Genomic DNA, 23,378 nt, shown 5'->3' with positions numbered 1-23,378 from the left:
TTTCCTCTCCAGATAACTGTGAAAATACCACCAAAAAGGTGAAGAACAACCAGCTGACTATATCTTGAGGAAAAATAAGAATGAAAAACTACAGACAGTTGTCTGCGGTTTGGGGACTGATTTCTTGTTCTATTGTGGCGTATGTGTTGTTAAGTATCTTAGGTCCATAACAGATTGGAATTGAATATGAGGGATGAGGGAGGGGGAGAACAATAATATTAGTCGTTAAATGTTGGTTAGACAACCGTCTGTTATATAGCAGTGTTTGTTAGCTGCAAAAGGTTGTATGTACTTTTAGTCTTTTGAATACATGAATAGATTTAGGTTTCAATAGAGGGGTGGGGTAGGGTTGAAATGTTAAAAATATGATGACAAAAGGTACCACTTTGTGAGTAATGAGAGCATGTTTCACTCTGGTTCTCCATGTATTCATATTCTTGGTTGTATATCATTTGAAGTATTGTCAATAAAAACGTTAAATCATAAATATAAAAATAGAAGGGTGGGGTGGGGATAAAATGTTAAAAGTTTGATGACGGACTGTATCATTTTGTCTTTACTGAGTACATTTTCATATTTGAATCTCTGTATATTCATATTGTTGAATGTGTTTTGTTTGAATTGTCATCAATAAAAATGTTGAACCATAAGAATGAAAAACTACAGACAGAAAAGCTCAAGAAAAACGAACCAAACCAGACTTACACATTACATCACCCTCTGTCTGACTCAGCACGTAAACAAACACAAGCTGTTTCAGTGAACACTTCACTGTTTTTAATAAAGCCTTCCTAACTTGCGTTACTGAGGTATCAATATCACCCAGAGACTATTACATTAAAGCTTAGTGTGCTTTCTAAAAAGGGCCCTTGCACGCCAGGGTCATAGCTAGGTGGGGGCATGGGCCCCCGCAGGTTTAGCCCTGGCCCCCGTTCCCCCCCCCCCCCCCCCCCGCCGCTGCCCCTTCCCCCGCCACATTCAACCCACCCTCTCCTGCCGCAGCCGTCAGGTACCTTTGCTGGCGGGGTCCCCAACCCCCGCCAGCCGAAGTCCTCTTCAGCACCGGTCTCAGGCACATTGCTGATCTGGATTCTGTTTCTGTGAGTCCTGACGTCCTGCACATAGGCACGTGCAGGACGTCAGGACTCACAGAAACAGAATCTAGATCAGCGAACGCGCCAGACTCGTAGACTGGTGCTGAAGGGGACTTTGGCTGGCGGGGGTTGGGGGGTCGGCCGCACTGGGGAGGGGGCTAAAGTGTGCCCCCTCACCTCGGGCTCTGGACCCCCCTCCTGCCGAAGTCTGGCTACGCCCTGCACGCATGCTAAACCAGGCCAAGAAAACCTGAGCACCAATTTCTTGCCTCTACATGTGTATAAATGAAGGATCAGAGGATGTAAATGAGGCCTTAGTAGATCTATAGTGTGGCATGCTCTCCACCATGTGGTTTTAACAGCAAGCTGATGCTTTGTGGGTTGCTGATGGAAGAGACAAGACTGTTAGATTGGAAGATGCCATAGGAGGTGTCCAGAAAGAGCTACTAAACTGGGTCAGATCAAAGTTCCATCAAACCCAGTAACCTGTTCCTTGTTTAGAAGTATCTGGCAGGATCCCAAAGAGAAGACTTTCTATGCTGCTGCTTATACACTCATGGATAACAGCAGCTTTCCGCAAGTCTACCTCCTTAACAGTTTTTTGACTTTTTCTCCAGGAACTTGTATGAAGCCTATTTTGTTTTGTTTTTTAACCAGCAAGGATTCAGTCTTTGCGGCGATTAACCAATAGATCTCTTCCAAGGGGTCGAAGGTGTGCAACAAGGCCATGCAGCAAGCACTTGACGGCAACTGTGGCAGTTCTGGCAGCGGCCTGGTATGCATCGTATGTGATACAAATAAGGTGTTATGTGGTCTCTTGGAGAACCATCATGAGGGTTGATGCGTCCTGCCTGATACGGTCTGCAGAGGCGTCCTCCAACTGAAGTAAGAGAGAGCTGCTGGTAATGGAGCATTTGCAGCTGGTGTGCTATGTAGTTATTTCTGAGAACTTGCATGTCTATGGACTTCGAACATTAATCGGCAAATAAAGACCTACTGAATGTGCCCTCATTTCATAATATCAGATTAGATGAATATAGGTCAGCAATTTTATATACAGCAGGGACAAAGCTTTGGAATTCTTTACCTTCTGATTTACAAGCCATACAGAATTTTATATTTAAGAAATCATTAGACTTGTTTGTTTAAACAGTCTTTTGAAACAAGAAGACTGAAAATCTACATCGGATGTATAATTTTTCAGGATATACTGTTGTAGTAGTGGTCTGTTGGAAAACTAAGGGGCTCGTTTTCAAAGCATTTAGATTTACAAAGTTCCACAGGTTACTATCAAGCATATTTTCAAAGCACTTAGCCTTCCAAAGTTCTATAGGTTTCTATGGATCTTTGGAAGGCTAAGTGCTTTGAAAATATGCCTCTATATAACTTTGTAAGTTTAAGAGCTTTGAAAATACGCCTCCAAGTATCTTTGAATTGGCGGTTATAGCACTATGATGTTGATGTAACTCTTCAATGACTTTTCCCAAAATTCTGTACAGGTCAGTCAAAGTTAGGAATGCAATTTTCGGTGCAGATCACAGATATGTGCATAAAGTAATTGGCTAAATTTGTGGTAATAATTGGCCTTAGTAAGAGCTAATTGGCACTAATTTTTTTTTTTTGTTACATTTGTACCCTGCGCTTTCCCACTCATGGCAGGCTCAATGCGGCTTACATGGGGCAATGGAGGGTTAAGTGACTTGCCCAGAGTCACAAGGAGCTGCCTGTGCCTGAAGTGGGAATCGAACTCAGTTCCCCAGGACCAAAGTCCACCACCCTAACCACTAGGCCACTCCTCCACTGTTGCTACTATTTGAGATTCTACATGGAATGTTGCTATTCCACTAGAAGTCGGCCCTTGCAGATCACCAATGTGGCCGCGCAGGCTTCTGCTTCTGTGAGTCTGACGTCCTGCACGTACGTGCAGGACGTCAGACTCACAGAAACAGAAGCCTGCGCAGCCTTCTACATGGAATGTTGCTAGTGGAATAGCAACATTCCATGTAGATTCTCCAATAGTAGCAACATTCCATGTAGAATCTCCAATAGTATCTATTTTATTTTTGTTACATTTGTACCCTGCGCTTTCCCACTCATGGCAGGCTCAATGTGGCTTACATGGGGCAATGGAGGGTTAAGTGACTTGCCTAGAGTCACAAGGAGCTGCCTGTGCCTGAAGTGGGAATCGAACTCAGTTCCTCAGTTCCCCAGGACCAAAGTCCACCACCCTAACCACTAGGCCACTCCTCCACTGTTGCTACTATTTGAGATTCTACATGGAATGTTGCTATTCCACTAGAAGTCGGCCCTTGCAGATCACCAATGTGGCCGCGCAGGCTTCTGCTTCTGTGAGTCTGACGTCCTGCACGTACGTGCAGGACGTCAGAATCACAGAAACAGAAGCCTGCGCAGCCTTCTACATGGAATGTTGCTAGTGGAATAGCAACATTCCATGTAGAATCTCCAATAGTAGCAACATTCCATGTAGATTCTCCAATAGTAGCAACATTCCATGTAGAATCTCCAATAGTATCTATTTTATTTTTGTTACATTTGTACCCTGCGCTTTCCCACTCATGGCAGGCTCAATGCGGCTTACATGGGGCAATGGAGGGTTAAGTGACTTGCCCAGAGTCACAAGGAGCTGCCTGTGCCTGAAATGAGAATCCCCAGGACCAGAGTCCACCACCCTAACCACTAGGCCACTCCTCCACTGTTGCTACTATTTGAGATTCTACATGGAATGTTGCTATTCCACTAGAAGTCGGCCCTTGCAGATCACCAATGTGGCCGCGCAGGCTTCTGCTTCTGTGAGTCTGACGTCCTGCACGTACGTGCAGGACGTCAGACTCACAGAAACAGAAGCCTGCGCAGCCTTCTACATGGAATGTTGCTAGTGGAATAGCAACATTCCATGTAGAATCTCCAATAGTAGCAACATTCCATGTAGAATCTCCAATAGTAGCAACATTCCATGTAGAATCTCCAACAGTAGCAACATTCCATGTAGAATCTCCAATAGTAGCAACATTCCATGTAGAATCTCCAACAGTAGCAACATTCCATGTAGAATCTCCGATAGTATCTATTTTATTCTTGTTATATTTGTGCCCTGCGCTTTCCCACTCATGGCAGGCTCAATGCGGCTTACATGGGGCAATGGAGGGTTAAGTGACTTGCCCAGAGTCACAAGGAGCTGCCTGTGCCTGAAGTGGGAATCAAACTCAGTTCCTCAGGACCAAAGTCCACCACCCTAACCACTAGGCCACTCCTCCACTGGTTATGCACATATCTGCTCTGTGTCCCTATTCTATAATCTACATACTTAATTTATTTTGTGCGTAACTCCATGGTCAAGGGAAGGGCATTTAGGCGTAGTTATAGAATACCTTCATTTGTACACCGTATTCTGTAAAGACAGTTCCACATGGAACTGCCTATATAGAATTTATGCTTAGCGCACAGCATCCTGACACCTAACTTTTGGTGCCATTTATTGAATCTACTCCTTTACGTCTATGTCCCGTTGATATGTCGTTAATTATGTCCTGATGCACTAAGTTTGCTGTGATATGAGCCACTGAGTATGGCAGATCGAGCAGCAGATACATTTTTTAAATAAATAAAATTGGCATAGGATCTTGTACTACAAGAAGTTCAGAAGCTGAACGGTCCACTTGTCACCACCTGCTGGAGACAGAGACATAGTGAGCATCTAAGGCTACATGGTGCCTTACAGGTTCTGGATTGGTCTTGGTAAGGATGACAAGGAAATGGTTTACAAAATTATTCTCTAACAGTGTTAATCTCAATAGCGCATTCCAGTGTGCACTATATAATTTAGTACATTCCCCATTAATAGCAATTTTAGGTTGCTCATTTAAATTTTTAGTATACTTTTTTGGGCATAAGACCCTAGAAGTCATTTAAGTCTAAAATCTTGACCTCTGCCACTGCTCTGGCTATATTTCTTTTCTCCTCTGCAGCAGGTCCAGACACAGCAAGAAAAATTGATGTGAAGGAAGACACTGCAAAGGTCTGAGACACACAGGTTAGTCACTTCTTACCTCGATGTTACCACACTCCAGTGCCAGGCTAAATCTGGTCTTCTCATCCTTTACAAAGTGTAGTGCCACTTCGGGGTAGCCTTTCTTCTGCAGGTATGCAATAATGGACTGGCCCACCAGTTTGGCATTTCTCACCATGTGCAAGACCTAGATGTTGTGACAGAGAGGGAGTAAGGAAGGAAGAAAGGAATTGTGAGCTGAAGAACAGCTTCTTGGGAGAAACACACTATTATATTCCTCACACAAAAACTCGAGGATATCTGCACATACAGTCAAGTGGCTTTTACCTCATCGTATTTTCTGTTAATCAGTGCCAGTTTGAATTTGAATTCTGTGGGGTCAATGGTCAGGATCCTCGGGCGGCACTCTCGGTCCAGACAGTAAACACTATTCCCTTTCACTCGAGTGATGTAGATAGGCAGGTCCAGGGTGCGAATGATGCCATGATCCCTAGACCCAAGACAGAAGCCAGTCAATCAAAATACGCTACTCACAGTTCAGTGCACAATGACAATTGAAATCATCTTCCATTTTCAGCAACATACGAATCGAGATTTCACTTTGTCTTTTTAGGGTGGTCTTGTTAACTTTTTATAACACCCTTCAGTCATACTGCACCTGCTTACGGAGGAACAGTTTCTTATTCACACATGTGCAAAGAATCCAGACTTCTCTAGAATCAATATGAGGCATATTTTCAAAGCACTTTGGGAGGCTAAGTTCCATAGGTTTCTATGGAACTTTGGGAGGCTAAGTGCTTTGAAAATGAGCCTCTATGAGTACTAGGGAGAAATTAGGTCTTACCTGATAATTTTCTTCCATTGGTTTTTCCCACTACTACAGAACCTGTGAGATAGTTGTGTCCATCAACCAGCAGGTGGAAATAGAGAACTGAAAACTAAGATGAGATCGCTCTCTCTTGGCATCCAATCCAGCACCTCAGAAGTTACGTAGACAAACAATAAGGAGAAACTCAGAATAAACTCAACAACCATAAACAACTTGCTAACCTAATACTAACCAGACGAGCAAACGTGTGGACCTCCCTCATCTATGGACAACTTGTAAAGAACATGAGATATGCAGAAAGCACCATGCAAGGTGACAGTCGTTATTTGACCCATTACTTCACACCAACTAAGTATCTCAGAATCTCAGGTGGGCTTCTGGAATAGTGGGAAGAACTAATGGAAAGAAAGTTATCAGGTAAGACCTAATTTCTCCTTCCAAGATGTAGCTTCTCACTATTCCAGAACCTGGGGGATGTTTAAAAGCAATCCCCAGAGTGGGTGGGATCCTGATGCCCTGAGGACTGAAGCTCCAAAACTGGCTTCCCAGCATGCCACAACATCCATCCTGTACTGCCTGGCAAAGGTATGCAGTATCAACCACATTGCTGCCTTGCAAATATCCGCCTAAGACAGTAAAGTAGTCTTCCGCCCAGGATGTTGCTGTATGCCTCGTAGAATGAGCCCGCAAGGCCTGAGGCACCTGTTTCCCCACAAGCAAATAAGCTGACGAGATAGTCTCCTTCAGCCATCTAGCAATAGTGGACTTGGAAGCTATGAGACCAAGCTGCTGCTTACCAAAAAGCACAGCATCTGATTTGCAAAACTCATTCGTGACTTTCTGAAATCTTATGAAGACTATGCACATCAAGAAGCTTCAATGAATAATACTGAGCCTCTTCGTCCTCTCTGCGAAAGGACATTAGCTCCACAGATTGGTTGAGATGAAATGCTGGTATCACTTTTGGAAGAAAGAAAGGAATCATGCACAAGTCCCCTGCCACTGAAAAGCAGAGAAGGAAATCCCAACGAGAGAGCCTGAAGCTCCAAAACTCTGTGCCGAGGCAACAACCACCATGAACGTTGTCTTTAGTTTAAGATCTTTCAAAGAGGCCTTCCAGAATGCTTCTGTACAGCCCAAAGGACCAGTTCAAGGGTCCACTCTGGACACGGTATACGAAAGAGAGGCTGCAAGTGGCCCGCTCCCCGCAAGAATCAAACAGTATCTGAAGACCTGCCTGCAGAAACGCTAAGATGTGTGCAATCTGAGCAAAGAAGAGAAAGTCCTGCTCAGAACACCAGCCCTCAACATCCTCCACACCCTCACACAAGCCATGGATGTAGAGTATTTCTGAGCTTAAAGCAAGGAACAATGACTGAATCAGAATCACCTTTTTGTCTCAGAGCCCTTTCAATGGCCAAGTGTAAGACCAAAGAGGCAAAGATCCGTCATGAGAGCCAGACCTTGCTTCAGTTGGCCATGTACCTATGGAAGATGGAGAGGATCCCCATCCAGCAATGGAATCAGATCCGCATACCATGGCCAATCAGGGGTTATGAGAATTGTTCGACCACAGTGAATCCTTTTCAACACACGGCCTACCATGGGCCAAGGCAGGAACACATACGGTAGATGTCTCTCCAGCCACAGCTGCAATAAGGAATCAATCCCCAGTGAGCCCGGTTTTTTTCAATGGCTGTAGAAATTGGGCAGTTTGGCATTCCTTTTCATTGCCATCAGGTCCAGAAGCAGAGAACCCCATCAGGTCACTATCAGTTGAAAACACTGGCTGGAGATTTCCCATTCTCCAGGGTCCAAGGAGTGCATGCTGAGAAAGTCCACCTCCACATTCAAGGATCCCATGATGTGAACTACCCACAAGCAGAGAAGATTTCTCTCCACCCAACTCATGAGGGAGGCTGCCTCCATCGCCACTGGATGGCTACGGGTCTCACCTTGCTTGCTGATATAAGCAACCACCATCACACTAGTACATACATAAGTACATGTACGTAAGTAACATAAGTAATGCCACACTGGGTAAAGACCAAGGGTTCATCGAGCCCAGCATCCTGTCCACGACAGCGGCCAATCCAAGCGAAGGGCACCTGGCAAGCTTCCCAAATGTGCAATATTCGGACTAGGGCCCCTGCCAGAAAGAGAGTGAAGTAGCTGTCATGTACCTGGAACATCAGGTGTGGAGGCAGAGGCTAGCATACACATCCCTCTTCAGTTCCACTTTGGACGCATCTACACTTTGGACGCACTTACTCTTACGTCAGATGCCTTCACTTTAAAACTAGGAAGTTTCCCTCCTCTCTTTGCCTCATATACTTCTTCCTGGTATATGGTGTGTTCTTGCTGTAATTATTCCTGTTTTACCTGGTTTTGACTCTATGCTTAAACCTGACGTTTGCTGGATTGCTGCCTGCCCTGACTCTGTGCCTGGACCTGACCCCTGTTGATTATTGTCTGTCTCTGTCATCTCCTGTGTCCTGCTCTCGTCCCACTTTCCAAGTCCTGCTGGCCATCTGAACCCAGGGGCTCAACCGCTGGTGAACGGTGGTCGCCGCAGGTGAAGCGTGGGGATTTCTGACTGCTGGTCTTCAGATCAGCACAAGGGCTCACTCCATTCCTGGACATTGTGACAGTAGCATAAGGCATTCTGCACCGCCCTGAGCTCCAAGTGATTTATCAACCACTGAGATTCCTGTTCCGTCCAGGTGTGACACATGAACTTGTAATGAGCTCCCCAACCTGACTTGCCGGCATCCATTGTGAATCCGCGCCAAATACTGGATGGTGATTCCGTCGATCTAGTGGAGTGACCACGCCCATGCGTTCCCTGAATTTATCAGACCCCTGATGAAGGCTTTTTTAAAAGCCGAAACACGGACCGTGTAGGGTCCCTAATAAAGCTTTCCTGGAGCATCTCACCTCTTGTCTCGGATTGATCTCTTGAAGTTGTGTTTTTCCACTTTTTTCTTTTTTGTTGAACTTTTGTGGAAACTTCGAACCCCTTTTTGTTTCTGCGGGCATCCATTGTTACCATTTTTCACTGTGTTATTGGAAAGGGAGCTATGATGTCAAATTCCTGGGTGAAACACACCACTGATGCATACTTAGTCTGGCAACCGCTTGGATGCAGTCCCAGATCCTGGGCCTGCCTTGACTGAGAAGATAAATCCATTGAACCAGCTTTGACCTCCTGCATTCCATGAGGAAGATCCTTTCCCTTGCTGTGTCAAATAGAACGACCAGAAACTCCAGCATCTGCGATGTAGTCTGCTCTTCTCGAAATTGATCACCCAACCACATGACTGCAGAAGATTGTCAACTTTGTCCGTCGCCACCATGCTGCCCGAATAGGATGACACACGAATGAGCTAGTCATTGAGATATGGGTGAACTATAATTTGCTGATGCCGAAGGAAGGATGCCGCTACCACCACCACCACAATAATCTTGGTAAATGTTCTTGGTGCCGTGGTGAGACCAAAGGGCAAAGCCCTTAACTGGAAGTAACTGCCCAGTACCGCAAAACGTAGAAACCTCTGATGCAGCAGCCATATGGGTATATGTAAGTAAGCCTTCTTGAGATTGAGGGCGATGAGAAACTATCCTGCTTGAACTGAGGTTATGACTGCTCTTAGGTTTTCCATGCGAAAGACCTTTGAGATCTAAGACCAGATGAAAGATGCCTTTCTTCTTTCTTTGGGGGACAATGAAGAAGACGGGAGTATCTGCCTTGTTCCTGTTCAGCCAGGGGAACTGGAACAATGGCTTGGAGAGCCAGCAAGGAACCTACAGTGGCCTGAGCCTCAAACACCTTGGTTCCCTTTCGACAAGAGGAGAGAAGCGACCAGGCGGGAGAACTCCAACCTGCAACCTCCAGTAAGACTATCCAGAATCCACTGGTCTAATATGATTCTTGCCAATGCTTCCCGAAACTCCTGAAGATGTCCTCTCACCAGAAGAAAAGAAGAGAGTGGACCAGTCTCGATCATTGCGAAGCTCTGGAGGTATTGAGCGCTCAACTTACTGAAAGACTTCCTGTCCGCACAAAAGGTATACAAAGAACTTGTCTTGAGTTTAGCAAACCATGAAATTATCCCAACTGTGTACCACACATCTTGTTCCCATCATATATCTGCTTTTTGTCCCTCAGTTATATGGTAAGCCGTATTGTGGAAAATCTTTAGCATCATATCTATGTTAGTTGAATGCTCTAATGCATGCTTATTAGGTGTATCATTAGTATTATGCTAGTATTGTATTATATCTCTTATATTTGAATTCCAGTGCTGTTGTGTATATTTTTGATACTGTTTCACGGTAGTTCTATTAGGTTTCAATTTACAATTTTCAAGTTACCTCATTTACTGTATTATGTTTATTCTTGGTTATTTTACTATTGTTATGCTGTTAACAAAACTGTAAGTTTTTCATAAGAACATAAGAGTGGCCATACTGGGTCAGACCAATGGTCCAGCTAGCCCAGTATCCTATTTTCTAAACAGCAAGTACCTGGGAGAAACCAATTAGCATCAACATTCCATGTTACCAATCCCAGGGCAAGCAATTGCTTCCCCATATCTCTCTCAATAGCAAACTATGGAGTTTTCCTCCAGGAATTTGTCCAAACCTTTTTTAAACCCAGATACGCTAACTGCTGTTACCACATCCTCTGGTAAAGAGTTCCAGAGCTTAACTATTCGTTGAGTGAAAAAACATTTCCTTCCATTTTTATTTTAAAAGTATTTCCATGTAACTTCCTCGAGTGGCAGTTTAACTAAACGTGACTTTGATGCTGCATCCGCTGCCCAATGCCACAACCGGAGTTGCTGACGTGCTGTGACAGCCAAAGACGTACTACAGGCCATAGCATATCACAAATAGCATCCGCTAAGTAGGCCAACCCCACTTCCAACTGGGCGTTATGGAGCTTTCAGATGCACGTGGGTTGGGATCTCTCACCCTGGTTTCCCTTTATTCAGAGAATTCCTCGGAGATCATCTTAGCTATTTAATATATAGCTGAAAGCTTTTTGACTTGATTGGGAGTCTAGTTTAGGCTGTATGTGAACGATCTGATCATTTACTTTTTCTATATTATGTTCTACCACATAGGTCTTAGAGGGTATTGAATTTGTACCTAGGTGGCTCCAGGATAATATTCCTAAAGTGGAATAACTAAGAAGCTGTGATTAGTAACACTGATGTACGAGAAACAAAGGAATACTAAAGCCTTCTGTTCAAAAATTAAATATTTTGGCGTTATGTTGGATGCAAACCTTAATTTTCGATCACAAATGAAGGCCTTCACTTCAAACTCAGCCGTTGCAATTTGTTTACCGCTATCCCCCCCCCCTTCATTCTTTCTATCTCATGTTTTATTCCTGTCATCCCCTCTTTCCCCTCTCTACACCTATTCCCTACCCCCCCCCCCCCATTTGTATCCCTGCTCTTTTGTGTGTTTAATCTATCCTCTTTCCTGCCAATTTTATTTTTTTCCTTTTGTGTTTTATTGAGAACCGAGGAAAGCTGCCAATTAGTCATGATGGTATAGCACTTTTAAATAAACCATAAGATAAGGAGAGAGAAGCAGGGGTGGACCTTGGGCAAATGAGGCTAAACGAGGTCTCTTAGGAGCTGGAGAGGCAGTGGTGCGAGAAACTGAAGCAGCAATTCTGACTGTCTCTGGTTCAGTAAATAGGCTTGGTGTAAGGGCAATATAAACTCCAGAGAAAACAAAGATCTTGATGCAGCTGAATGCTCTGTTGGGCTCTGAAGTTGTAAAGTGGCTGCTGTTTTCCCGTGCGTTAATCAGAGGCTGCCAGTCAGCCCCAACAAAAGGGTGCAATGGTGCCTGTTTCTGCGTTCTCCTGCATCAAACTGTGCAACAGCCCTGGCAGAGAGACCCAAGTCCCCAGCATACTCGGATGTTGCACCAAATCTGTTTCCCCTGCCTCCCACAGGATTCCAGGCTTGCACAGACTACAATGCCCTGCTGCCAGCTGGTGGGCCCCAAAGAGGGAAACCGCTTAACTGCCTCCACGGGAGTTGTCATTCATTCTGACTAGCACAACTGCCGCACAACGCAGTCCCAGCCCGTCAGTCGGGATTCCTCCCCTGCTCCAAGTAGAACTTGCAGTCCTCCAAGCGGTTCTGAGACAAACTGGCTGCTCCCGTCAAGCTCACAGTCTCCACAAGTCTTACCACAGATGAGAAAAGCTCATACTCTGTCCCACACTCTCCAGAAAACCTCTTTCCTTCTCTTTTCTTAAGTTTGTTGTGCTGGAAAGGGAGAGCTCCCCAGGAAACAGGGGAGAAGAGAAGGAAGGGAAGAAGTAAATTTGCAGGGCACCAGAGACAGGGATCTGAAGACCTCCAGATATGACTCTACAGACTCAAGACACCCGCAAAGCTCAAATGGGAATCAGTAGACTAACTTACTCAGAACCAGAGCTGAAAAATGTGTCCATCCTCCTGCTGGAGATAGTGTATATTCCTGCCTAGAAAATACTAAGGAGCTGGACTGGATGCCAAGCAAGATATGTCTCAGCTCAGTTTTCAGTTCTCTATCTCTACCTGATGACTGATGGACACAACCATCCCGCGGGTTACAGAACAGTGGGAAGGTATGTAATGGAAAACTCATTTTTACCCTGCTGCTTCTGAGGCTCTGGAAAAGATTTTATTTCTAGCGTCACACTCACTCTAGCAGGAGGAGCAATGAAGAAAAGAAGAAAAAGTTATCTTCACGGATTCCACACACCCCCCCCCCCCCCCCCCCAGCTCATGTCCCTTCATTCTCAAGGAAGTAGAAAAGGGAGTTTTATGTTTTTAGACCTATTGCTGCAGTGCTCCTCACTCACCCAGAAGTCAGGGCATATTTAATGTGGTTGCTGGTGGTATAGATGAAAACGCCGCTTTCATCCCAGGCTCCACTCTTGACCCGAATATTTTCATGAATGCTGCATAGTGACTCCAGCTTCCTGTTACAGATCATGATTGCTGGTTGAGGGTGGGAGAAGACAATATATGAAAAGGAGGGAGAGGTGCATCAATACCAATAACTACATGAGGGGACAATGAGAAAGGACTGGGAAGAAAAGAGAAGATGCCTTACCATGTTTAGCCAGCAGGGCAACATGCGACATGTCCACTGACCAAATCACGTACTTCACTTTGGATATCTTCACTGATGCAAGTGTGCTGGAGGAGACAGCACTGTGTTAATCTAAGAGAAGCACTCTTATGAATTTAATATGTCAAGCTAAGTGAGACAGGATGATTGACTTGATTTCGCGTATTCTGATTGGACTAGCCATTGAGCCCGTTAAAACGGGCTAGTATGGGGTTTTGGCAAGGCCCCCTCCCCTCCGAGGTCGCCACTACCCCTGCACCCGGCCCGGGCCCTCTCTTCAGTATTGAACTTACATCGGCAAAACGCAGGCAGCACGCAGATCAGCTGAGCTCCCGTTGGCCTTCCTTCTCTGCCTGTGTCCCGCCCTTGTGTGACGTAACGTCGGCAAGGGCGGGACACAGGCAGGGAAGAAAGGGCGACGGGAGCTCAACTGTTCTGCGTGCTGCGTTTTGCCAATGTAAGTTCAATACCGAAGAGAGTGCTCGGGCCGGGTGGAGGGGGGCGGCGGCGACCTCGGGGGGGGGGGGGGGGGGAACGGTAGCGACGTCGGCGGCTTCGCGCAGTTTCCCTCTTTGTCCTGCCCCCATCATCACGTATTGACGTGGGGGCGGGACAGAGAGGGAAGTCTCTACTGCGCATTTGCGAGTGAGTACGGTCATTCGCCATTTATATGTTTGATTGATAGTATATGGGGTGTTCAATCCCCCAAGAATGCCTTGTCTGGCTATCTGTATCTGTACCTTGTTTCATTTTAAACAAAATATACGTTCTGTGAAAATCATCTCTTAAAACGATTAGCAGCCATACTCACCACCTTCAAAGGCCTATTGGTGCTCCTTCTGTGGTCGACACCAGAGGGCAAAGATAATTAACTGCACGGAGGTACTGTGCCCATCGGGAGTCACTCCTTAAAATGCATTTGTGCCTGCTGCTAATAAAGGGGCACTGGAATGATTTACAGTGGTGACGAAAGGACACTGGGTATCAACCGCTAACCATGTGGGAAGATTTTGGGAAAGTTATGGGGGCTATGAACGTTTCAATTTCCTGTCACATCTGGCACTATTAAACAGTTCTGCTTGACAGCTGTTAAATCTGCTTTAAACCTAACTGGTTTGGGGTAGCTAGTAGGGATCACACTGTTTCTGCTGTGGCTGCCTCCTGTGGTCTTTACCGTTTCTGCTGCACATCAAAGAGGGTGATGGAGTCCGAGTCCCTAAGCAGAAGGTTCCCAGTACCAGCATAGAAAATTTCATCACAGCTCGGTACCTGTACCTTCTTGGTAATCTCGTTCTTCAAGTTTTTGATCAGGATCTGTTGTTTGAGACAAGAAATTGAGGGGGGAAAAGAATGGAGACCAAGACAGGGAGCAAAAAGCATTAGTACTGCATCTGTTCAAGGCTCTGAAGTATACAATCTCTTTTTGCTGTTGCTTTAATCTGCATGCTGCTAGTCTCTTTCAACAACTCAGCTACCATGAGTATCTACTACCTTAATGTCAAGATCTAGAGCCAAGGAGCAATAGATATCTTTTTATCACTCATCAGGGTTTTTCCTGTCATTTAATAATGCCAGTGCTGTAATGATAAACCTCTAGATGATGGAAAACCATAGCAGAAATGACCCAAAGGAGGACAGTCTTCAAACGATAGATGGTGAAAACAATTTATTCTAATTTGTTTTTTGGTTTTTTTACATTTGTACCCCGCGCTTTCCCACTCATGGCAGGCTCAATGCGGCTTACATGGGGCAGTGGAGGGTTAAGTGACTTGCCCAGTCACAAGGAGCTGCCTGTGCCTGAAGTGCGAATCGAACTCAGTTCCTCAGTTCCCCAGGACCAAAGTCCACCACCCTAACCACTAGGCCACTCCTCCACTCCATAATTGCTCCCTATGCAGCTGTTTGTACAGCATTTTGACAGTATATATATATATATTTTTTTTTTACAGAGAATCGTAGTAGCATTACCTCTACAGGGAGCTAATGTAGCTCGACCAACAATAGGGTTACATGGGAATTCCTAGGTTGCTGTGAACAACAATCTGGCTGCCTGTTTTGTTGCCATTTGCTTCAAGGCAGCAGTTGAGAGACTCTAGTAAATGACGTTACAATAATCAAAACAAGGTTGTATCAAAGCCTGGAATACTGTAAAGAATTCATCGTCAGTATGTTCGCAACCTCAGAACCATCCTTTTTTTTAATGAAAGAGTGTCCTCACCGCCCTACTAATACGGGCATGCAAAGACAGCCTGGTATCTAGAACTATCTCAAATTACCGGACTTCCGGTTTCACAGTTGAATGTATGTCACCCACTCTCGGTACTGCTGGTGCTGTCAAATTAGTTTTGCAAGAGACAACAAGAACTTCCATGGGTCGGTGATGCAGGAGTGGCTTGAACCCAAACCCCACACTTCACCTGACTCTAGCCATTAAAACACTGCTTTTTCCAGAACTAAGTAACTTACAGAATGCATGCGGTCCAGGACAGCGAAACGATTCCGAGCCACCCACACTGCAGTCAGACCTGAGGAGCGCTTCCCTTCAGGGGCTGCAATAAAATGGAAAATAGAAACATAAGAAACAAGGGGACCGGAAAAAGAGAGTGAACGCATCTGCAGAGAAATCCTCTCCGTTTGCCACATGTGACTGATAAGCAGTTATTTACAATGAAGCTGCAAAACATAAAGGGGCCAGCCCAGTAGCTCAATAACAGCACTGTGCCCCACTATATGGGTGGTCTGTTTTCATGGTAGGGACTCTTGTAGCTAGAGCTGATCAAGGAGCAGAGGTAGCAGGCATAGGCTTGGGGGATGGGGGTGACTTGGTCATTAAGTGTAACACCTGGGTCCAGATTTAGAGCCCATGATGCAGGAGCTCTGGAAGGAACCCTACTGCAAAAACTCCCAGCCTAAAAACGTTTGCTGCAATAACCAGATTTGGAGCTCTGGTGTCTATTAACCATAACCCCTAGGCATAAGAGCCGACTCTGTGGGTGCTTGAGCACCCCCAATATTGAGAAAATTCCTTGTATGTGTCCAGGGAGGGGTTATTTCCACTGGGCTTAGCACCCCCAATAATTTTGAAAAGTTGGCTCCTATGCTCCTAGGTGGCTGCAAATGATCTCTCATAGTGCCAGATCTCTGGTTCCAACTGAATGCTCACTCTTACCATCTGGATTCTGGGAGTCCGTGTCCTTGGGAATGGTGTAAAGGTCATAAGTGCTGTTTTCCACATTACTGGCCCTCTGCATGAAAACAAGATCCAGAATTATAGCCAGAAACTTCAGGGTAACTGAAAAACCAGCTGTCAACAAGCATGCCTCTAAAAAAGAGCCTTGCAGCTCTGAATCTTTACATCAGAGAGCTAATTGGAGTGTAAGAATAAATGAAACCCCTTGAAATTGGTGTAGCTCAGGTTCTCCCTCCCCTTCTAAGAGGGCTCAATTTAGAAAAGTCTTTGCATATCCTTCAGGGCTACAAGGACCCAAGGTCTGCACCCTTCCTCCCTTCCACTTATGAGTTAATAAATGTATTTATTAGGATCTTACTGTACAGAGTAGGACAGCATTCTCAGCAGGGTTGTATGACATGTTGAACACTGGGAACTTGGAACCACTAGGGAGAAAGAAAAAAGCACATGAATAAATTAGGGCTGCCAAGCATACGCTCAGGTGACAATTTCTTTGAAAGACTTGATGTACTGAGAGTACCCACTGCTCACCAGTTCTATAAATTGTATCCAAGAGAGGTCTATTTACTACTATTACTACTACTACTTAACATTTCTAGAGCGCTACTAGGGTTACGCAGCGCTGTACAAATTAGCAAAGGACGGTCCCTGCTGAAAGGAGCTTACAATCTAAAGGACGAAATGTCAAGTTGGGGCAGTCTAGGTTTCCTTTGTAGAGGTGTAGTGGTTAGGTGCCGAAGGCGACATTGAAGAGGTGGGCTTTGAGCAGTGATCTGAAAGGCTCTCCTATTTTTTTTTTTTTTTTTTGTGGGGCAAAATGTCTACCAGGCCCCAGGCATTATCTTTAAACTAGTAAAAGAGGCCTGTTTCAGAGCAAATGAAACGAGCGCTAGCAAGGTGTTCGTCGCCAACCCCCCTCCCTCCCTGGCCAACCCCTTCGTTATTCTTCCATTGCTCCGCCCCCGTCATGACGTTTGACGCGAGGGCGGGGCCCGGAGCGATTTCCCACCCCCACTCCCGCCTCCCTGCCTCCCTCCCTGCCAACCCCTTCGTTGTTCTGCCATTGCTCCGCCCTCGAGGGCGGGGCCCGGAGGGATTTCCCACCCCCACGCCTCCCTGCCAATCCCTTCGTTGTTCTGCAATTGCTCCGCCCTCGAGGGCGGGGCCCGGAGCGATTTTGGTGGCTTCACCACCACGAACCTTCGAACCTTTTTGAAGGAAGTCAGGGCTTGGCTTCACTGACGTCAGTGTCCTCAGAACGTTGAGGGTGAGTTTTATTATAGTAGATGTATCAGCACGCTAGGTTCTTCAAAACATCTGAATGGATGATTTTTGGCTCTTTTGTTAGCTGTTAGATTCAATCTTTAAATCCATTGATGATACTACTTAGTGACACTTTTTACATACGATAAACATACATGCATACGCATTTTACAAAACAGGCATCATCTGCTACCTGGAGAGCACAACCAGAAATCCAAAACATGACAAATTAGTTTTATGACATTGGGAAATAGCTCAAATCAGGTACACATTGGCTGTCCGGCTCAGAGTCATTCAACGGGCCTTGTTCTAGTGAATAATGAAGTATACAGAGAAATTAAGGCTTACCTGCTAATTTTTTTCCCTTCAGTTTCAGCAGACCAATTCAAGAGTGTGGTTGTTATGTGTCCACTGACCAGTAGCTGGAGATAGAAAACACAGAAATGTGCTATCCTGTATAAGGTTAGTCAGCAGCTCCAGCACTTCAGCATTTTGATAACAAAGATGTGGGAAATTCTGCAAAGAAATACAAAATCCGGGATGGGGAGGAGCTAAGTTGGCAGCAGGACTGGAGCAGTTCTATCCCGCTAGATCTTTTACCTACTTCGATATGCCTCACACCAAACGGAAGGGTTCTGTAAAGGCAGCTCCCTCTGGGGTCCAAATGATCTCTCCTGGACAGTAGAGGATACTTCACTGCCAGACTATCTGGAATACTTGTAGAAGGATACCCGGCTACGGAAACAGGTGTGAGAGCACTTGCTTCTCTTGGGCTTGGATCATCGTTGCCCTCGACGCCACATAAACTGCCCTGTCCGGCGACTGCTTTAGGATCAGACAGCAGAGTTCGCCCTGTGGAAATAGCTGGAGCTGAGAGCTCACAGGAGGGTGTCAGCCTGGAGGTTTGTTACCAAGCACCGGATGAGGTAGCGGCAGCGCAGACTGCGCTGAAGGTGCCCAGGGTGATTACTCTGGACGCCATCTGCGTTGTTCTTCAATAGCTTCAAGTTGCAGTTTCCAAGTCCTCGGCAGAGGTAACATCTTTGTTTCAGGAGAGGATCCTGCTTTATGCAGCAGCTGGTACAGGAGCCAACAAGAGAAGGAAAAATTCTAGACTTGATCTGGTGCAGGAAGTAATGGTGCTGGGGCCACTTGATAACAGTGATCATAATATGATCACATCTGATACCGGCTTTGGAGTAAATCCAATATGTTAGCATTTAACTTTCAAAAAAAGGAGACCATGATAAAATGAGAACAGTGGGGAAAAAAAAAACCTTAGAGGAGCAGCTGCGAAGGTCAAAAATTTACATCAAGCGTAGATGATGTTCAAAAATACCATCCTGGAAGCCCAGCCCCAGCCCAAAATTATTCCGTGTATTAAAAAAGGAGGAAGAAAGACCAAACGACAGCCGGCATGGTTAAAAAGTGAGGTGGAGGAAGCTATTACAGCTAAAAGAAAACGCTGAGCCACACTGAAGAAGGCATTGGCCCGTAGGCAACACAAGCGTGCTGAGAAAAGGCAGAAGGAAGGCTTCCTGTCTTGTAAGGGAATCTCTTGCAGAGACTGAAGACTAGAGTCTAGAAAAAGGCAGGCTTACCCCAATGTCTTCTTTCCTCAGAAGACAGCCCCTCTGCCAGACACAGTAACTGAACTTCAGGTATCCTTTATTTTATTTTTTAAACCGTGTGAAATGAAGCTAGTCAGGGAGAGCTATGGAGGATTGGGGGAAGGGGGTCCCAGAATTTCTCCAGGTGTTCCCATGAGACATTCAGCCTCTTTCTCTGATGCCTCTTTCCTCAACTGTACCCAGACTGCTAACTGGTCCAGGAGCTGCAGTTGTCATCTTTCACCTGCTGGAGACAGAAAATTACAGACATGCTGGAGCAGCAGACTAGGCTTATACAGCAGGGCACACCTGCATTTTTCTAATCTCAACCTGCTAGTCGATGAAAACATAATAACCACAGTTCTTGGACTGATCTCGTAAGAATGCTAAGGAATGGCACCTTGAATGCAGGAATAAAGCATTAAATGAAGGCATCAGGAATGCAAAGCCCATAGCAAACTGAAAAACAGACAGCAGCCAGCATCCCAGTGTGGTATTCTAGAGTTTCAAGAATGGCTAGACACTCACCTCCTCAGCTGCATGACAGCCACATCTTTAGAGCTGTTGAAGTCCAGTTGTCGCAGGAACCGGTCTTTAACATAGTAGAGAATGTTCCCATAGACAGCATAGGCAGGGCGTTCACGCTCCAGCTTAAAGACAATCATACCCCCATCGTGACCTGGGAAACAAGGGGTAGCAGGGAAGGGGAGCCAGTTAGAGGAGCAATTCTGATGGATGCAACGATGAAGAACCCTTTCCAGATGTAGGAATGAACGCTCAGCACTACAGCAGGCCACAACATGTGCATATAAAAAGGTACTTTTACTGTGCGACTCCATTCTGAATGGTGCTTCACTATTGGCTTTCTAGGAATGGCTTGGTAAGCATGATTCTGCTTTGGCATGAAGACTAGCAGTATCATTGCTGCACTAGAAGCATTGAAGGGAATGTCAGTTGGCTACATAAAGAGAATGCCATGTACACAAACACGCTTGGGTCAAATGTTCAATTTTAAGACTCGAGAAAAGTGAAAATGGAGAACCAAGGACAGTAACCATGTCTGACTGTCAATACCTACTATAAGGTAGGTACTCAACGCATATCACACTAAGCGGTGGAAAGTGACAGTGTTAACACACTAATGTCTATTCTTGAAGCATTCATGTGTATAATGTATAAAGTATGTAACATTCCTATTTGGATGATAAGCACTATTCAAATCCAAATGGATTTTTACTATAATAAAAAATCTGACATTAAAATAAACCTGCACAATCTAAATCATCTGAAAAGTCTCTTTGCTGAGTGTAGACGTCTTATATTTGGCATCTTTGCCCTGGTATTTCTCCACATGTAGCAAGCATTTTTATCCTAACAACTTAAAAGCCTTTTTTTTTTTTAATCTATGCTTGTTGGTTGGCTTTTCAGTGTTCTTTTCCTCATGCACCTCTCGCTGTGGTGGTGGGATAGCTTATCAGCTCCTGGTTTTGGAATGTTCCCTAAACTTCTTGTTTTACCCAGAAGCTTTGTCAAGATCTTTCTTCCTTCTCCTGTATATATTCTGATCCTTTATTGTCCTCCTTCCATTGCACCAGATCTTCGGGACTCTCTTCTCCAATCCCTTGCTGATGTAATTATTAGATATCCCAATGTTCTGACTGTGGGGAATTTCAGTGTCCCCTCGCTCTGCTTCTTTCTCTCTTTTCTAGCTGACATAGGCCTGCATCAATTCAATAATTCCACCACTCATAAGGCAGGACACACCCTCAATCTAGTTATTGCCCCTGATTTTTCTGCCTTTAAACTGAAATCAGTTTGACATATGCTATTTCCTGATCCGATCATTCTCTTATTAGTTTTTGGTAGCAGATCTTACTCCTCACCCCTTCCCAGTACAACCTCACTTATTTAACTAGATGTTCGCATACTGTGGATCCATTATATTGTCCTTATCTACTTTTTTACCATCAAAGTTTTCTGATTTACATATAATAAGTACATAAGTATTGCCACACTAGGTGAGACCAAAGGTCCATCAAGCCCAGTATCCTGTTTCCAACAGTGGCAAATCCAGGTCACAAATACCTGGCAAGATCCCGAAAAAGTTCAATATATTTTATGCTGCTTATCCCAGAAATAAGCAGTGAATTTTCCCCCAAGTCAGTTTAATAATGGTCTATGGACTTTTCCTTTAGGAAGCAGTCCAGAGCTTTTTTAAACCCCGCTAAGCTAACCGCCTTTACATTCTCTGGCAATGAATTCCAGAGTTTAATTACACGTTGAGTGAAGAAACATTTTCTCTGATTTGTATTAAATTTACTACTTTGTAGCTTCATCGTATGCCCCCTAGTCCTAGTATTTTGGGAAAGAGTAAACAAACGACTCAGGTCTACCCGTTCCATTTCATTCTTTTATAGACCTCTATCACAGCCATCTTTTCTCTAAGCTGAAGAGCCCTAGACGCTTCAGCCTTTCCCTCATAGGGAAGTAGTCCCATCCCTTTTATCATTTTTGTTGCCCTTCTCTGTACCTTTTCTAGTTCCACTATATCTTTTCTGAGATGTGGTGGCCAGAATTGAACACAATATTCAAGGTGCGGTCGCACCATGGACCGATACAAAGGCATTATAACGTCCTCACTTTTGTTTTCCATTCCTTTCCTAATAATACCTAACATTCTATTTGCTTTCTTAGCCGCCGCAGCACACTGAGCAGAAGGTTTCAACGTATCATCAACAACACCAAGATCCCTTTCTGGGTCGGTGACTCCTAACGTGGAACCTTGCATTACATAGCTATAGTTCAGGTTCCTCTTTCCCACATGCATCACTTTGCACTTGCTTACATTAAACGTCATCTGCCATTTAGACGCCCAGTCTCCCAGCCTAGTAAGGTACTCTTGTAATTTTTCACAATCTTCTTGCGATTGAATAACTTTGTGTCATCAGCAAATGTAATTACCTCACTAGTTACCCCATCTCTAGATCATTTATAAATATGTTAAAAAGCAGCGGTCCCTGCACAGACCCCTGGGGAACCCCACTATCTACCCTTCTCCATTGAGAATACTGACCATTTAACCCTACTCTAGAAGAACAACCCTCTTGTTGGAATGATATTCTTAGTTCTCACTTCAGTTCTTTTGCTCCTCTTTACACTTCCTCCTACTCCAATTCTCGTAAAAATCTGTGGTTCCAACAGGGCCTTTACACCTTTTAAAACAATGGCTTAGAAGAGCTGAGTACCTTTGGTGTAAATCTAGCACTCCATCTTCTTTACCTTGAGTCAGAATAGCAAACCGTACCTATAGACTTCATTTAAAAAAAGCAAAGCAAGCTTACTTCTCCCGGTTAATCAACTCTCCCTCTTTTTCGTGTAAACAATTATTCTGAGTTGTTAATTCCTTAACATCCCTTCCTTCATCATCTATTTTGATGCCTTCTGCTGATACATTAGGCTACTTTTTCAATCTAAGATAACTACCCTACAAGCCTCCTGTTCTTCACTTCCTCCAGACCTATTCATATCCAACTCTTTTCATGTCAACTCATTCACTTCAGCGACCTGGGATACCTTTTCGATACCATCTTTGGTCCAGTTTCTTCTCCTGTTAGACATTATGCATCCTAAAACATGCTCGATAGACCCTATCCCTAGATCTTGGGTTAAGATCCCTCATCATGGCCTTCCACCTTTTGCATATGCAGTTGTTTTCCACAGCCTTACCTCAGGCACTGTGCCCCATCTATGGAAACAGGCCTTAGTTTGCCCCACCTTAAAGAAGCACACTGTAGAACCACTGGAAGGTGCAAGCTATCACCGTTTCAAATTTGTGCTTTCTGTCCAAACTTACCGAGAAGATCTCATCTCATTTAGAGAGTTCTTTGATTCTTCATCCTCTCCAAGCAGGTTTCAGACACAAATTATAACAGCTCTCCTCAGTAGTCTTCATTCGTCCCTTCGCTTCTCTTGACTTCTTCTGCTTTCAATATTTTTAATCTTTCTCTCCTTTTATCACATCTATTTGACATTGGTCTTCGAGGCCAGGTTCTTAAATGGTTTAAATCTTTTCTCAATGATTGAGCCTTTACAGTTTCTACCCAATTGTCTACTTCGGTTACTCTTCCAGTCCCCAGTGGTGTTACACAGGGTTCCATACTATCCCCTCTCCTTTTCGATATTTTTCCAAGTATCTTAGCTACTATCATCCAAGACA

At 44.8% G+C, this 23,378-nt stretch overlaps 1 protein-coding gene across 1 annotated transcript in view; it reads right to left on the bottom strand.

Annotated features, from left to right (window-relative positions):
- Nucleotides 1-23,378, bottom strand: part of COPA (coatomer protein complex subunit alpha) — a 72,699-nt gene that overhangs the window by 26,612 nt on the left and 22,709 nt on the right. Inside the window, exons 11-19 of the mRNA XM_030186392.1 lie at nt 19,691-19,841; nt 16,648-16,714; nt 16,269-16,344; nt 15,566-15,648; nt 14,274-14,413; nt 13,082-13,167; nt 12,828-12,966; nt 5,449-5,611; nt 5,162-5,308 (exon numbers count right to left, since the gene is read on the bottom strand). Coding sequence (XP_030042252.1) covers nt 5,162-5,308; nt 5,449-5,611; nt 12,828-12,966; nt 13,082-13,167; nt 14,274-14,413; nt 15,566-15,648; nt 16,269-16,344; nt 16,648-16,714; nt 19,691-19,841 — 1,052 coding nt within the window. The remainder of the gene's footprint in view (nt 1-5,161; nt 5,309-5,448; nt 5,612-12,827; nt 12,967-13,081; nt 13,168-14,273; nt 14,414-15,565; nt 15,649-16,268; nt 16,345-16,647; nt 16,715-19,690; nt 19,842-23,378) is intronic.

The sequence above is a fragment of the Microcaecilia unicolor genome, chromosome 14, assembly GCF_901765095.1.
Source record: "Microcaecilia unicolor chromosome 14, aMicUni1.1, whole genome shotgun sequence".
Lineage (NCBI taxonomy): Eukaryota > Metazoa > Chordata > Amphibia > Gymnophiona > Siphonopidae > Microcaecilia > Microcaecilia unicolor.
The sequence above is the reverse complement of the archived record's forward strand: the minus strand, read 5'-3'. Positions and strand labels throughout refer to the sequence as shown.